This window comes from Sapajus apella, unplaced genomic scaffold (genome assembly GCF_009761245.1).
Source record: "Sapajus apella isolate SASKATOON/1434 unplaced genomic scaffold, GSC_monkey_1.0 scaffold142, whole genome shotgun sequence".
Classification (NCBI taxonomy): Eukaryota; Metazoa; Chordata; class Mammalia; order Primates; family Cebidae; genus Sapajus; species Sapajus apella.
This window is the reverse complement of record NW_022437082.1, coordinates 2013120-2025952: the sequence shown is the minus strand read 5'-3', so window position 1 is coordinate 2025952 and position 12833 is coordinate 2013120. Positions and strand designations below refer to the sequence as shown.

The following is a 12833-nucleotide window of genomic DNA, read 5'->3' as shown; positions in this document are numbered from 1 at the left end:
TTTATTTTTTGAGACGGAGTTTCACTCATGTTACCCAGGCTGGAGTGCAATGGCGCAATCTCAGCTCACCGCAACCTCCGCCTCCTGGGTTCAGGCAATTCTCCTGCCTCAGCCTCCTGAGTAGCTGGGATTACAGGCACGCACCACCATGCCCAGCTAATTTTTTGTATTTTTAATAGAGATGGGGTTTCACCATGTTGACCAGGATGGTCTCGATCTCTTGACCTCGTGATCCACCCGCCTCAGCCTCCCAAAGTGCTGGGATTACAGGCTTGAGCCCGGCCTTCTCTTTATTTTTAAAATGATTTCCTTTGATTAGACACTCCGTGCTCTGTTTTCCTTTTTTCATCTAAATGCAGCTTTTTCTGAACTTAAAGGTAGAATCCCATTTTTAATGAACTGAAATAGCGAAATCGTCTTTTTCATTCTTTCAGAAAAAAAGCTATTGCCAAAGTGAAGGTGTAGTTAATACCTAGTCTTGTTATATAATGGGAATGTGGTTTGTAGAAGAATTTTCTTTATAAAATTGAAGTTTCAAGGGATGTCCATGTTTATGCCATTTTTCCAGTTCCAAAATGATTCCATTCAATTCTAGAAATTTGAAGTATGTAACTTGAAATCCTTAATAAAATTTGGATTTAATTTTATATATATATATACATTTAATATATATTTAATTATATATATTATATATATAATTTGGATTTAATCATATATAATTAAATTATATATATAATTATATGTATATAAATTATATATATATAATTTAAATGTGTATAAATTATATGTATATAAATTTATATATATATATATAATTAAATCCAAATTTTATTAAGGATTTCAAGTTACATACTTCAAATATATATACATATAAAAGAAAATACGTGAAAGCTTAAGAGAATATAGACATTCAAGACACAGCAAAAAGTTGTGAGATTATACCCAAGGATATCTGGGGAAAAGAAACTCGGAAGAGGGTGGGAGTTGAGACCTGAAGTCTGCATCTTAAACCAGTGGGCTCCCCATGTGATCCAGAGAAGATGTTTGCCTTGCCCTGGGGCAAGGCAAATCCAAGACACAATGTCAACCCCATGATATGGGCTGGAAATCAGGCGCCTATTGGGGCTGCGCTGAGGGTGAACCAGGCTCTTGGGAGAACAGTGCAGATTTCTTGCTGGAATCAAGGTAAAAAATTTTAATGCAGTTGTGCCCGTTTCTGGCCCCAGTACCATCTTACACCTGCAAAAATTACATATTGTCCTGGTTCGAAGACATGGTTAAAAACTGAACTCAGTGCAACCTTAGTAATGAGGGTATTGGCAAGGAGCTGGCTGGGTCTCCAAAGACTCCTCCTGTTGCCGGGGGTTCTCTTGAGGCAGAGGGGTTTAGAGCCTTTTATCCAAGTCCAATACCCAAAGGGAGAGTGTACACAAAGCACTGCTCCATCATGAATACCTCTCCCTCATGCTGCAACTTTCAGGAGCCAGGACTGAGGGATATGTAATGTTGCAGGTCCCTCCAGGTGAATCTTCCCCTGGTTAAGATTTCTTACCCTTAGCTAGGGAAGAAGTCAAGAAACTACACTAAATGTAAAAGAGGCCTGACTAGAAAGATGAATTCACATAAAAAGGAATGGTGATGCCAAAAGTACAATCAACAGAAGCAAAACTAGATGAATCAGATTACAACAAAATTAAACGCTTCTGTACAGCAAGGGACACAATTCACATAGCCACACTGTGAAAAGGCAACCTAGAGAATAAGGAAAATAGTTTCAAATCATATCTGATAAGGGGTTAATATCCAGAATATATAAAGAACTTCCACAACTTGACATTCCAAATAAAAAATGGCCAAAGAACTTGAATAGGCATTTCTCCAAAAAAGACACACAAATGGCCAACAAGCCTGTGAAAATATTCTCAAAATCAAAAGAAATGAAAATCAAAACTACAATAAGATCCACCTCACACCCATTAGGATGGCTACTAAAAACACAGAAAATAAGTGATGGTGAGGATGTGGAAAGATTGTGCACTGTGTACTGTTGGTGAGAATGTAAAATGATGCCACTGTTTTGGTGACACACAAAAAAGAAAATGGTTCCTCAAAAAAATAAAAATAGAATTTCTATGTGATCCAGTAATTCCATTCCTATGTACCCAAAAAACTGAAAAAACTGAAAATGGGTTCTCAAAGAGCTATTTGTATAACCATGTGTATAGGAATATTCACCACACCCAAATGGTGGAAACAACCCAGGTGTTCATCAAAAAATGAATGACTAAACAAAATGTGGTGTATCTATACAATCAAATATTATTTGGCCTTAAAAAGGGAGGAAATTGTGACACATGCTATGACATGGTTGAGTCTTGAACATGTTATGTTACGTAAAATAAGTGAGACACAAAGGACGAGTACTATATAATTCAACTTATATGAGATTCCTAGAGAAGTCAAATTTATAGAGACAAAAAGTAGAATGGTGGCTGCCAGGGGCTGGGTGGAAGGAGCAATGGGGAATTGTTTAATGGGGACAAAGTTTCAGTTTCCAAGATGAAAAATTCTCAAGATTGTTTTCACAATGATGTGAATATACTTAACACTACTGAACTGTACATCTAAAAGTGATTCTGATGGTAAATTGTATGTGTATTTCACCACAAGAAGTATATGAATAAGTGAGTGCTGTGCATGTGAACAGGAAGGCCTCTGAGTCTGCACCTAGATTTTCTTGCCCACTAATCAGTACTTGTCCTTCAGGCTCCTGATTATCTTATAATGCCCAGCTGAAAGACGTGCTACTCCAAGAGATCTTCCCCAACTCCGCCAGCAGAGCCAAGGTTTCTGTCAAGGCATGACTGGTGGCAGGTAGAAGCATAGTTTTGGTCAGCTGTGTTTCTTTATTCATTCATTCATTCACTCACTCATTCATACGTTCACTTACTCCCTCAATGAATAAATGTTCTCTGAATGCTCCTCTGTGCCAGCTATGTCACTGAGGCTGCAAATAGACCCATGAGGGAGACTGTTTTGACCTTGCCCATAGTCTAGAGGGGAAACCAAGTCCACCAAAATGGATCTCACATTATAAAACCAGGACAGAGAGTCTGTTATGCACTGTAGGAACCTAGAAAGATGATTGAGTAGTGTGGGAGTGGTTGCAGTCAAGTGGGCCTTCTCTGAGACAGTGGTGCTGGAGCTAAGCTCTGAAGGACCCATAAGGCTTAGGCAGGCAAGGGAAGGTAGCAGAGTGTATTTCAGATTGAAAAAGTTCTGGTTAGGAGCAAAGAAAAGTATAGTCTGTCCTTCATATCCTTGCATTTTACTTCTGCAGGTTCAACCAATTGAAAATATTCAGGAAAAAAATAAAAGATCAAAATAATACAAAGAAGATACAGTATAACAGCTATTTCCATAGCACTGACATTGTATTAGGTATTACAAATAATCAAGATATGATTTAAAATATGGAAGGGTGTGCATAGTTTATATTCAAATACTACGACATTTTATATCAGAGACTTGAACATACACAAATTTTGTTATTCATGGGGACTCCTGAAAGCAGTCCCTCATGAATACTGATGGACAACCATATAGGGAAAAGAGAGGGATTAATAGAGGGAGGGAGAGAATGTGAATAACAGAGTTGAGCAATAACCACCGATAATTCAAAGGAATTTGAACTCGTAGGTGCCTCTAATACAGTTATTAACTTGAAGAGTCTCCCCACCACCAGCAGTTTTCAGGTCCTCTTCAGAAATGCTCTGCAGAGAGGAGGGTGCGGCCAGAGCTGCCTGCTACCCCTGTCTCCAGGCGGACAATTGCCAGTTGCCTTCCTACTCACTGCCTGCCGTGGAATGGACCAGAAGCTGGGTCCATCTCCCTGGTCCAGAGAAGTCTGCAGAGACCTCATCCTGGCTAGCAAACAGACCAATCGATCCACAGAGCAGGAACTGGAGTGTGTGATGGGGAGGAACAGCCCTGAGTGGGCACCCTCCTGCCCTCTCACAACAACACTATCACATTCCTTGGTCTGTCTTGGGAGACAGACACTGGGGACCTGGCCTAAATGTCTATAGTCGGTGATCGAAGTACATGCATGTGCAGAGGAAAGGGAGTATTCAGAAAACATGTTAGAAAAGTGGGGTACAGAACCAAGGGAGGAGGGTCTAGGTGCAAAAGAGCCAGAGGGGGGCAGTACTGCAGCAAGGTGTATGGCATTTTGCAAATGGGCTTCTTCAGAGCAGATCATTGCCCAGGTTACTGGTCCCAGACAGACCCCTTCAAGACAGATAAGCTACTCCCTTCTCCCTTCCTCAGACTTAGGCAGGCTGAAGCTCCCGGAAGCCCGGCCAACACAGTCTTTACTCTCCAAAAACTTGGGCTAAACTTGGAGGCAGAATCTTGGATGTTTAGGCCAAAAACCTGGGGTCAGAGAGGCTTTGGAGAGAATTCAGGGGACATGAAGTCAATTCATATAAATCCGGAGATCTAAATAGCTCCTCTAGCTCCTGGGATCAAAGCCAAGGATGGAGAGGCAATTGGGCCCCAGGCGTTATGGCTTGCCAGCAGCAGCCGGCTCGGGGCTGTTCATCCCATCAGACAGGTAGTCATCTTCATTGTTCTGTTTCATCTTGGTCTCCAAAATCGTTATGCGCTGCTTGAGCTTCTGCTGGGCCCCTGTGTACTCAGCCAGCAGGCGGCCAAAGCGAGTGTACAAGGTTTCCATGTTGGTCTCCAGCTGCGCTAGCTTCTCTTGCACGTCCACCTCCATGCTGGTTGCCACTTCTTTCTCATCCAGCAGCCCCTCCTTCATGAGAATCTCCCGACCCCTCTCTTCTAGAACCTTCTTGGCATCAGGGTATTCAGTCACTGCTTCCATGAGATCATCCTTGGACAAGCAGAAGAGATCTGAGTAGCCCAGACTGCGGATATTAGCCGTGCGTCGATTTCCCATTTTACTGCCCTTAATATTAAGGATACTAATCTCTCCAAAGCAGCTTCCAGCAGAGAGTAGGGCATACTGAGTCACACCATCATCAGCCACCACTGCCAGCTTGCCCTCCTTAATGATGTACATCTCCTTGCCGATGTCCCCTTTGCGGCAAATGTAATCCCCAGGACTGAAGACCTGAGGACGGAGTTTCAGTACCAGCTCTACCAGCAGGCCAGCCTCACAATCATGGAAGATGCGCACTTTCTTGAGTGTGGACAGGTGGACATTGATGGCTATCTCAGCCCTGAGCTTGGCTGGCAGGTTCTTGAGAACTTCCCGCTCATCTACTGTCTTCTTATTGGTCCACAAATAGTCAAACCACCGAATGACCTTGGCTTCCATCTCTTTGCTGACCTTTCGGAACTGCATGTAGTGTTTCACGGCATCTATCTTAGCCTGGAACTCTGCTCGGGTGGCATTCATGTTGGAGATCATGGAGCCCACATTTCCCACGATGGTGGCAAAGATGAGGACACCAATCAGGAAGTCAAAGATGACAAATAGGTACTCCTCATCCTTTACAGGGGGTGGTGTCTCCCCAATGGTGGTGAGGGTCAGTGTAGACCAGTAAAGGCAATAGATGTATTCCCTAGCCAGGTAGCCATACTCAGGGTCAGTGATGTTGGGGTAAACCCAGGTGTCGACCCCAAAGCCTATGGATTTGGAGATGGCATAATAGATGCAGGCATTCCAGTGGATGATGACCAAGATGTAGAGGACAAGGTTGCTGATGCGGAAGATGTTAGGGTAGCTGGTGCGTGTCTCTGTCCTGTCAAAGAACTCAAACATGCGAGCAAAGTGCAGCAGGCGGTTGAATCGCACCTCAGGGCTGTGAATGCCCACAGCAAAATAGATCAGGTCAGTGGGGATGATGGAAGCCACATCCAGCTTGAACTGCAGGGTGTGGATGTAGTTGTCTCGCAGTTTCTTGGTATCTTTGACCAGCAGCCCCTGCTCCAGGAAACCTAGTAGAGATGCAAGCCAGCATGACCCCTCTGCCCTCAGGCCTATTCTTCCCTATAGGCTAATATCTCTAGGACATGAAAATACTGCTCACTGAAACTTCCTTCCCAAGGAGGGATGTAGCTCACATAGCAGGGCTGGCCAGAAGGACTGTAAGAGAACACCCCCAGATCCAAACCTCTCTAAGCATGTAGGATCGTGAGGTTCAAAGAAGGGTACTCACCTATCCGACTCCCACCCAAGCAATTTAGTCCAACACCGTCCACTGAGCTTCCTAAAAATTTGGACTCAGGCCTTTGGACTTACCTGCATCCCAGTTGCTCACTGACCTGTGTGCAATCGGATGAAGAGGTCTGCAGTGTAGACCACATCTGAGACGTAGTCCAGCACCAACCACACCAGGTAGTAGCCTTGCTGTAGGTCACTGAAGCAGGCTCTGCAGGAGGACAGAGCTAAGCTTCACCCTCAAAGCAAGCCAAAGGTACCCTAGAGGCCCCAAACTGAGTGTTCACTGTGTGAATGGGTTGGGATGGCTACCAGGGGCATCATTCAGTCACAGCCAGCCTGATGCCAAGAGACACTTATCTATAAGTAGCTTCTGCCCCACCTCTCCTCATTACATAGACATCACTACATAGACAACACCATTGGCCATTAATTTTCTGTCTTACCCTCTGAACTGTGAGCTCCAGGAAGGCAGGGACCCCTCTTAGTCATTATGGCATGCCCCATGCCTGAACCAGGGCACCAGGATTTGAGGGCTCAATGGCTGTGAGTTTAATGAATGAACAAGTCCTTGGAAAAACAAACTACAGCATACAACTGAACCACCTCCATGCTCATCTCTTCAACATACACCTTATTCAGCACCCAACATGCAGCACTAGCCAATATACATGAGAGAGAGCGTAGGAGTTGGAATGGAGAAAGGTTTAGAGGCTGCAGGAACTTTTTAGAAGGAAGTGGCAGGATTTGGCAACTGAGTAGGGAGAGGGTTGAGGAGAGGGCATAGTCAGGGACAGAGCCCAGGATGATTGTCCAGTGAGGTACTAGCCAAAGGGGAGAACCGTTAATTCTGACTACTTGGTCACATTTAGACTCAAACTCCAGCCCCCTCCCCTTCCCAATGAGACTGCAGAACTGGCCCATGGCAGTGATGACTCACTCATAGTCTCCAGCCACAGTAGGCCATCCTGAGACAGAGTGTGCACATTTGCTGTTTCTTCTGCCCAGAATGCTCCCTCCACCATCCTCAGGTATCTAATTAGCTGCCTCCCTCCCACCAGCTAAGGCATCACCTTTTTAGAGAGGTTGATCCTCACCACCCTTTCTCTAGCAGCTACCTGCCACCAGCCCCTGGCATTATCCTGGCCATTTGTTTCATTTCAGGTTTAGAGTCAGTGTCTGCCACTAGCCTGGGAGCTCCAGGAGAGCAGAGACCATGACTGTTGTTCTCCCCACATTATCCCCAGCACTGAGCACACATGAGGTGCTCACTCAAATCCTTGCTAAATGAATGACTGGGATAGGGATGGAGTAGGACAGGGTTAGGGAACATTTAGATAGTGGCTTTTGAACTGAGCCTGCAAGGAGAAGAATCTCCATAGGTGGAAAACTGCGTATTCTTATCCAAGAGAGGTGAATGCTGTGGCTGGGGTGTGTCCAGAAGGTGGAGCAAGAGAAAAAGGCCAGGTCCAGAGGAGTTTGAAGGCCGTGCTTATGCCTTGAACTTCATCCTGTGGACAATGGGGAGCCGCTAAAGGGCCTGTGAGGAGGGAGTGACATCACCAAATCCTGGTTCTCTATCAAGTATGTTTGTTTCAAATGTGGAGGATGCGCCATAGATGTGTGGAGCCACTGTGGTTGTCCCAGACACAAGACAGACAAGAAATCTTAGTGGCATATTAAGTGGGGAGAGGGTTGAGGTTAAGAGAAGTTGGAGGTGCCACTGGTAGCCAGGGACTACTGCGCTGTCAATCCCAGGGTCTGAAGACTGGGCAACTTTGGCTACCCCTCCTGGGCCCCATTCTGCTCACCTGGCCACCAGCAGGCACCAGTTGTAAAGGACAGGCATGGCAATGACAAACAGCCAGCGGTAGTACCAATCCCCAGCTGGGTCCAAAACAAATAGTTCAAATTTCTTCCTGAGAAGACAGACAAAGGCCAGGCTTGGGGATCAGGTCCCCTCAGTGTGATAGCACCCCAGATCCCAAAAACCAGAGGTGCCCGAGAAAGCACTACCTACGGGAATATGTGGGGTGAAGGATGGGTTGGCTGAGGGCCCAACCCATCTTTCAGGCTGAGGGCCCCATTTTTCAGGGACCTACAACCTGGTACTGGGCATCTGAGTGGAGCACACATGGGCGTAGACACCCATCTTCCCATTCTGAATCAGGATAGGTCCATTGGCTCCCATGCACCTTGCAGGCCCCTTGCCCAGAGGGCATGTCAAGGGGCAGAACTTTTAATAGTTGTGGGTCTCAGGGCCTGGAAAGGGATTTCCACAGGATGGTAATGGAGGCTTAGCCCTATTCCTACATCCCTCCCTAAAGAGAGTGGCTCCAGGTGAGTGAGCACCACAAGCTTCCTGCCTACCTCACCCTCCCTTTTAGGTCATTGGCCTCCAACCTCCAAATCACTTTCCCAGATGTTATGCCCCGCTTTGGCAAAGGACCTTTCCTTCCACTGGCCATAGGTGGGGAATGTCAGCTTGGCCAGACATCTGCAGTTGCCTACTCATGCCTCAAAGGGCAGAACCTCCAGTTCTGCCTTCTCTGCCATCCCCATGCTGTCCTGCTCCATCATTCATCCCTTCTCCTTCAGACCTTTACTTGATCTCTTCAAAGACCCACTTCCCCATCCACAATGGAGCTGAGATTGGCATCCCCTCCAGGGCACTCCCTAAGTGCACCCTCTCAGCATTTCCTGACCACTGGAACTGGGCTGTACATTAATGTGCAGCAAAAGGACATCTGGCAAGAGGCAACTAAGGTGAGAAAAGACACCAGAGGTTCTCATGGCAAGTAGGCCACTGGCTGTTGGGGGAGCACAATGGAGATATTCTGGAGTTGAAAACATTGCAAGTCAGCCTTGCCCTCCACTCTGCTTACTACAGCAGGGCTTGTCATAGCCCCTGGCAATAGCATAGAAACCCCAGTGAGCTCTTCCATTGCATGCTTGGAGCCTGTTTGAGCCCCACAGGCTGAACACTGTACTTGGTGCCTTTGTCCTCGCCATCCTTGTGGCCTTTGCCATCCCCCTGCTGTGTTGTCACAGTCTGGAGCTCAGGCCCACGAAAACGCTCGAGGAATGAGTCAGGCCTAGGTTCCTCTTCTCGGAAATTCTTGTTGGCCCACTCTCTGATGACCCCCACCAGGCGAACTATCCTAGAGGTGAGAGAAAGAAAGTATGAACTAGAGCCAAGATTCATGCTGTTCATAGAGCACCCGTCCCCAGGAGCTCACTGTCTGCTGAGGAAGATGAAAGAAGGACAGTGAAACCTAGAAACAGGCCAGGCCATGATTTCACATGTGCTGAAAGCTGGGATAAAGGCCAGCACTTAAAGCATGGGGCTAGGCCTTAGGCATGATGGTGAATGCAGTCTGGGGGAGACTGCAGTCCTGGGAAGACTTCCTATAGGAAGTGCCATCTCAGTTGATGGTGAGAAGAGCCAACAGGATGTCTTCAGGGCAAGTTGGAGGTTGTGTTAAGGCAAGACCTGTCAGGAATAAAGCTTTCCCTGAGATTCCTGCTTTCCCTATGGAACCTGTAACTCTGGGATAGAGAGGTCTTAGGTCCTCTACCCAGGCCTCTCTACTGGGAAGGTTATTGCCCCCTGAAGCTGAGACAGCCAAGTGTAAAGGGAGGCCTCTTCTGGCCCCTCTGAGCTTGCCTGCCTTGGGGTTTGCCCAGGCCTCAGGAGGAAAAAATTAAGTTTGGCTAGCACTAACGTTGTGCCCTGGGGTTTTGGTGGACAGCACTAGTGGGACTGTGAAGAGGAGGGCCATGGTAGCCACCCTGACCTGCCCCGTGGGTAGGAGGAGGAAGCAACAAGATAGTGGTGGGACCCACCTGCGGAAGCCACCCCTTCCCTGCTGTGGGGCATCCACGTCTGCCAGCCTCTGCAGTTCTGAGGAGGTGTCATCGTCAGTTGCAGATTGTGGCCTGCAGAAGAAAGAGCAGAGTTGACTCAGGGTTCTCGGTGCATGACTTGTTTCCCCTCCAGGGTTGTGCTTAGAAATTCCATGATCTTTTAAGAGGGTGTCCTGGAGACAAAGATTGCTGGCTCTGTGACAATGATGCAGAGGTGGGAGAAGTAGCAGCATCTGCACCCTCCCTGATACCACGCAGACTCACCTGCTGCTTGTCCTGTGGTCATCTTTGCCATTGGCCTTGATGGCAGGGGCTGCATGATGGTTGTGATTATTGGCTGGGGAGCTCTTCACACCATTGGCTTTTTCAGTCATCCTCCATGTACAACCAGAGCCCTTGTCTGTCAGAAAGAGGGCCAAGAAAAAGGTTCCAGAAGACCCTGACACCCACAGAGAGTGGCAGAGTGGCAAGTGAATGGATGGATTATAACCCAGGGCCACCTGGCCAACTGCACTGCTGTGGCAGTCAGGGCAGTGGGATTCAGCATTGTATAAGTGCCAGGCCCCAGTGGTCAAGACAATGGGGGTACTCCCCCAACCCTAATATGTAAACAGTGCTAAACTACAAAAAGTGTTTGCTTTTTTATTTTACCACAGTATATATCTTTTTCATACAAACCACAAAAGCTAAAAGAAAACAAAAGAAACAAAAACTGTTTAAGCCATCTTCCTGTACCTTCACTTTGCAGATGCCTGGAACATGCTTAAGCTGCCAAGTAGCTCCAAGGCAGCCACTGTCTCAAAGCCCTGGCCCAAGGGAGGAGGTGTGTCTCCCTGGCCCAGAGTAGCTTCCCTCTTCCCTAAGGAGCATGAGCTCTGAGGTGGTCTCCAGTGAGGAGAACCAGAAAGCGGTGGCTTGGAGAGGGGTGGGATAGAGAGCAGCTGCTCTGGGCCAGGGAGATACATCTCCTCCCTTGGGCCAGGGCTTTGGGGCAGTGGTTGCCTTGGAGCTGCTCGGCAGCTTAAGCACATGCCAGACATCCGCAAAGCGAAGGCACAGGAAGATGGCTTAAACAGTTTTTGTTTCTTTTGTTTTCTTTTAGCTTTGATAGTTTGATAGTGAGGGCTCTCTCCTCCTTGCAGAACAGGAGTGTGACAAGGGCAGATCCCTGTGGCTGCTCTGTGGAGCCTGCATTAGAGGCAGAGCAAGGGTGAAGGTGGGGAGCGGGAAGGAGGCTGGGCAAGAGCACTGATGGAGACCAAGACAAGAGGGCAGAACTATCTAAGAAGAGGATGGATGGCACTCAGAGAAGCAGTGGGTGTGGGGAGCAATGGAGAGAGAGAGTGAGTGGGATCACAAAAGAAGAGGAGACAGAGTGAGGGCCCGGGCCACAGTTGTGGAGAACCCCAATATTTAAGAGTTGAGCAGAGGTGAAGGCGTCCAAAAAATAGATGGAGAAGGAATAGCCCAGAAGGTAACAATCTAGAAGAGAGGGAGGAGATTGTGTCCCATGTTGTCTTTTGCCAGGGAGTCAGAAGACACCTGGAGGAGCTCTTCCCGCCGGGGCTGGTTGGCATGCCTACCAGGTATGGCCAGAAATGGTCAGCATGAGCCCTAGATTTCCTACAGCCCCTGCTGCTGGACCCACAGTCCCGAAGCTGTTCCTGGAGCTCCCTCAAGCCCCGCCCAACCTTTGTTCCATCCTCTGAAGCTGTCACCATGGCGATGGCAGGCGCGTCAAACAGCCTCAGAGATGCTCACCTGGTGCTCTCTGTGGGACTAGGGCACTGGGATAGTAATGAGGGCACTTGAGGAAAAGGAAGCAGCATCACTGAGTCCCTGCTTGGACCCTGGAGGCAGCGGACCATGGAGACAAAAAGTTTCAGGCAATGCAAACAAAGCCAGAGCTGTTCACACCAGAGTTACAGGGCTCGCCTCCTGGAAAAGGTGTTGTTGAAACTGAAGCTGACAGATCAAAAGGGCTGTAATCCAGGGCCAGGCCAGTGATGGGGACACAGCTCATGTTCATAACCTCTCTAAGGTTCTGTCACAAAGACAGATTTCCCTACCCTGATCCCTCAGCCTGACTGCCTGCATATACTCCCCTTTGTCAGAAACTGCCCCCTCAAGCTGTTTGCTGGAAACAAGGCAGTTGGGGTGGTGGGTCTCATGTATACACCCTCTCCAGGAAACCCCAAGTCCCAGGACTCCAACTACCATCATGTTAAATCAGCTCGTCAAATTTACCCACCTCTGAAAGGGGCCTGCCCTCTTCCCAGTCACTCAAGCTGGAAGCCTGCTGTCACCCATAACTCCTTTTTTCCTTTATCACATCCAAGCAGCCTCTGTCCTGAGTTCTTTGTCCCTCCAAAAGTGTCAAGGTTCTGTCCACCCATTGCCCTTCATCTCCAAGGCCCTGGCCTGGTCTCAAGCCTTCAACACGACTCTCCACACCTGCTGCAGCAGGCTGGATGGCTCAGCATTCACTGGGGTCTGGACTGAAGGGGGCACATGACCACCAGGGTTTACATTGCAGGTAAAGCTTTTGGGGGGATGTGCCCATCCCTATACCGTGAGAGCAGAGAAAAGCTAAGGGTAGAGCTCTCGTGAGCTGCAACCATGAAAGATAGCAGAGGGGCTGAGTGAGTGAAGGAGAATGAGGTTGGGAATGTGAGAAACATGAGGGAGTTCCCAGGGAAGGCAGACTTTCAGGAAGGGAGCTGTCTGCAAGGCCAATGCCCTGCTCCCATATCAGGAAGATAAGTGCCCTATG

General features: G+C 47.8%; 1 protein-coding gene across 1 annotated transcript; it reads right to left on the bottom strand.

The window, feature by feature from the left end:
- Window positions 1-3268: 3268 nt before the first annotated feature.
- On the bottom strand, window positions 3269-10462 carry CNGA2 (cyclic nucleotide gated channel subunit alpha 2). Its single transcript, XM_032264087.1, has 6 exons — window positions 10325-10462; window positions 10040-10132; window positions 9184-9354; window positions 8005-8112; window positions 6298-6404; window positions 3269-5970 (listed from the first exon to the last, which is right to left on the bottom strand). Exons 1-6 carry the CDS (start codon window positions 10432-10434, stop codon window positions 4565-4567), a joined length of 1995 nt encoding a protein of 664 aa, XP_032119978.1. The 5' UTR covers window positions 10435-10462; the 3' UTR covers window positions 3269-4564.
- Between the last annotated feature and the right edge of the window lie 2371 nt (window positions 10463-12833).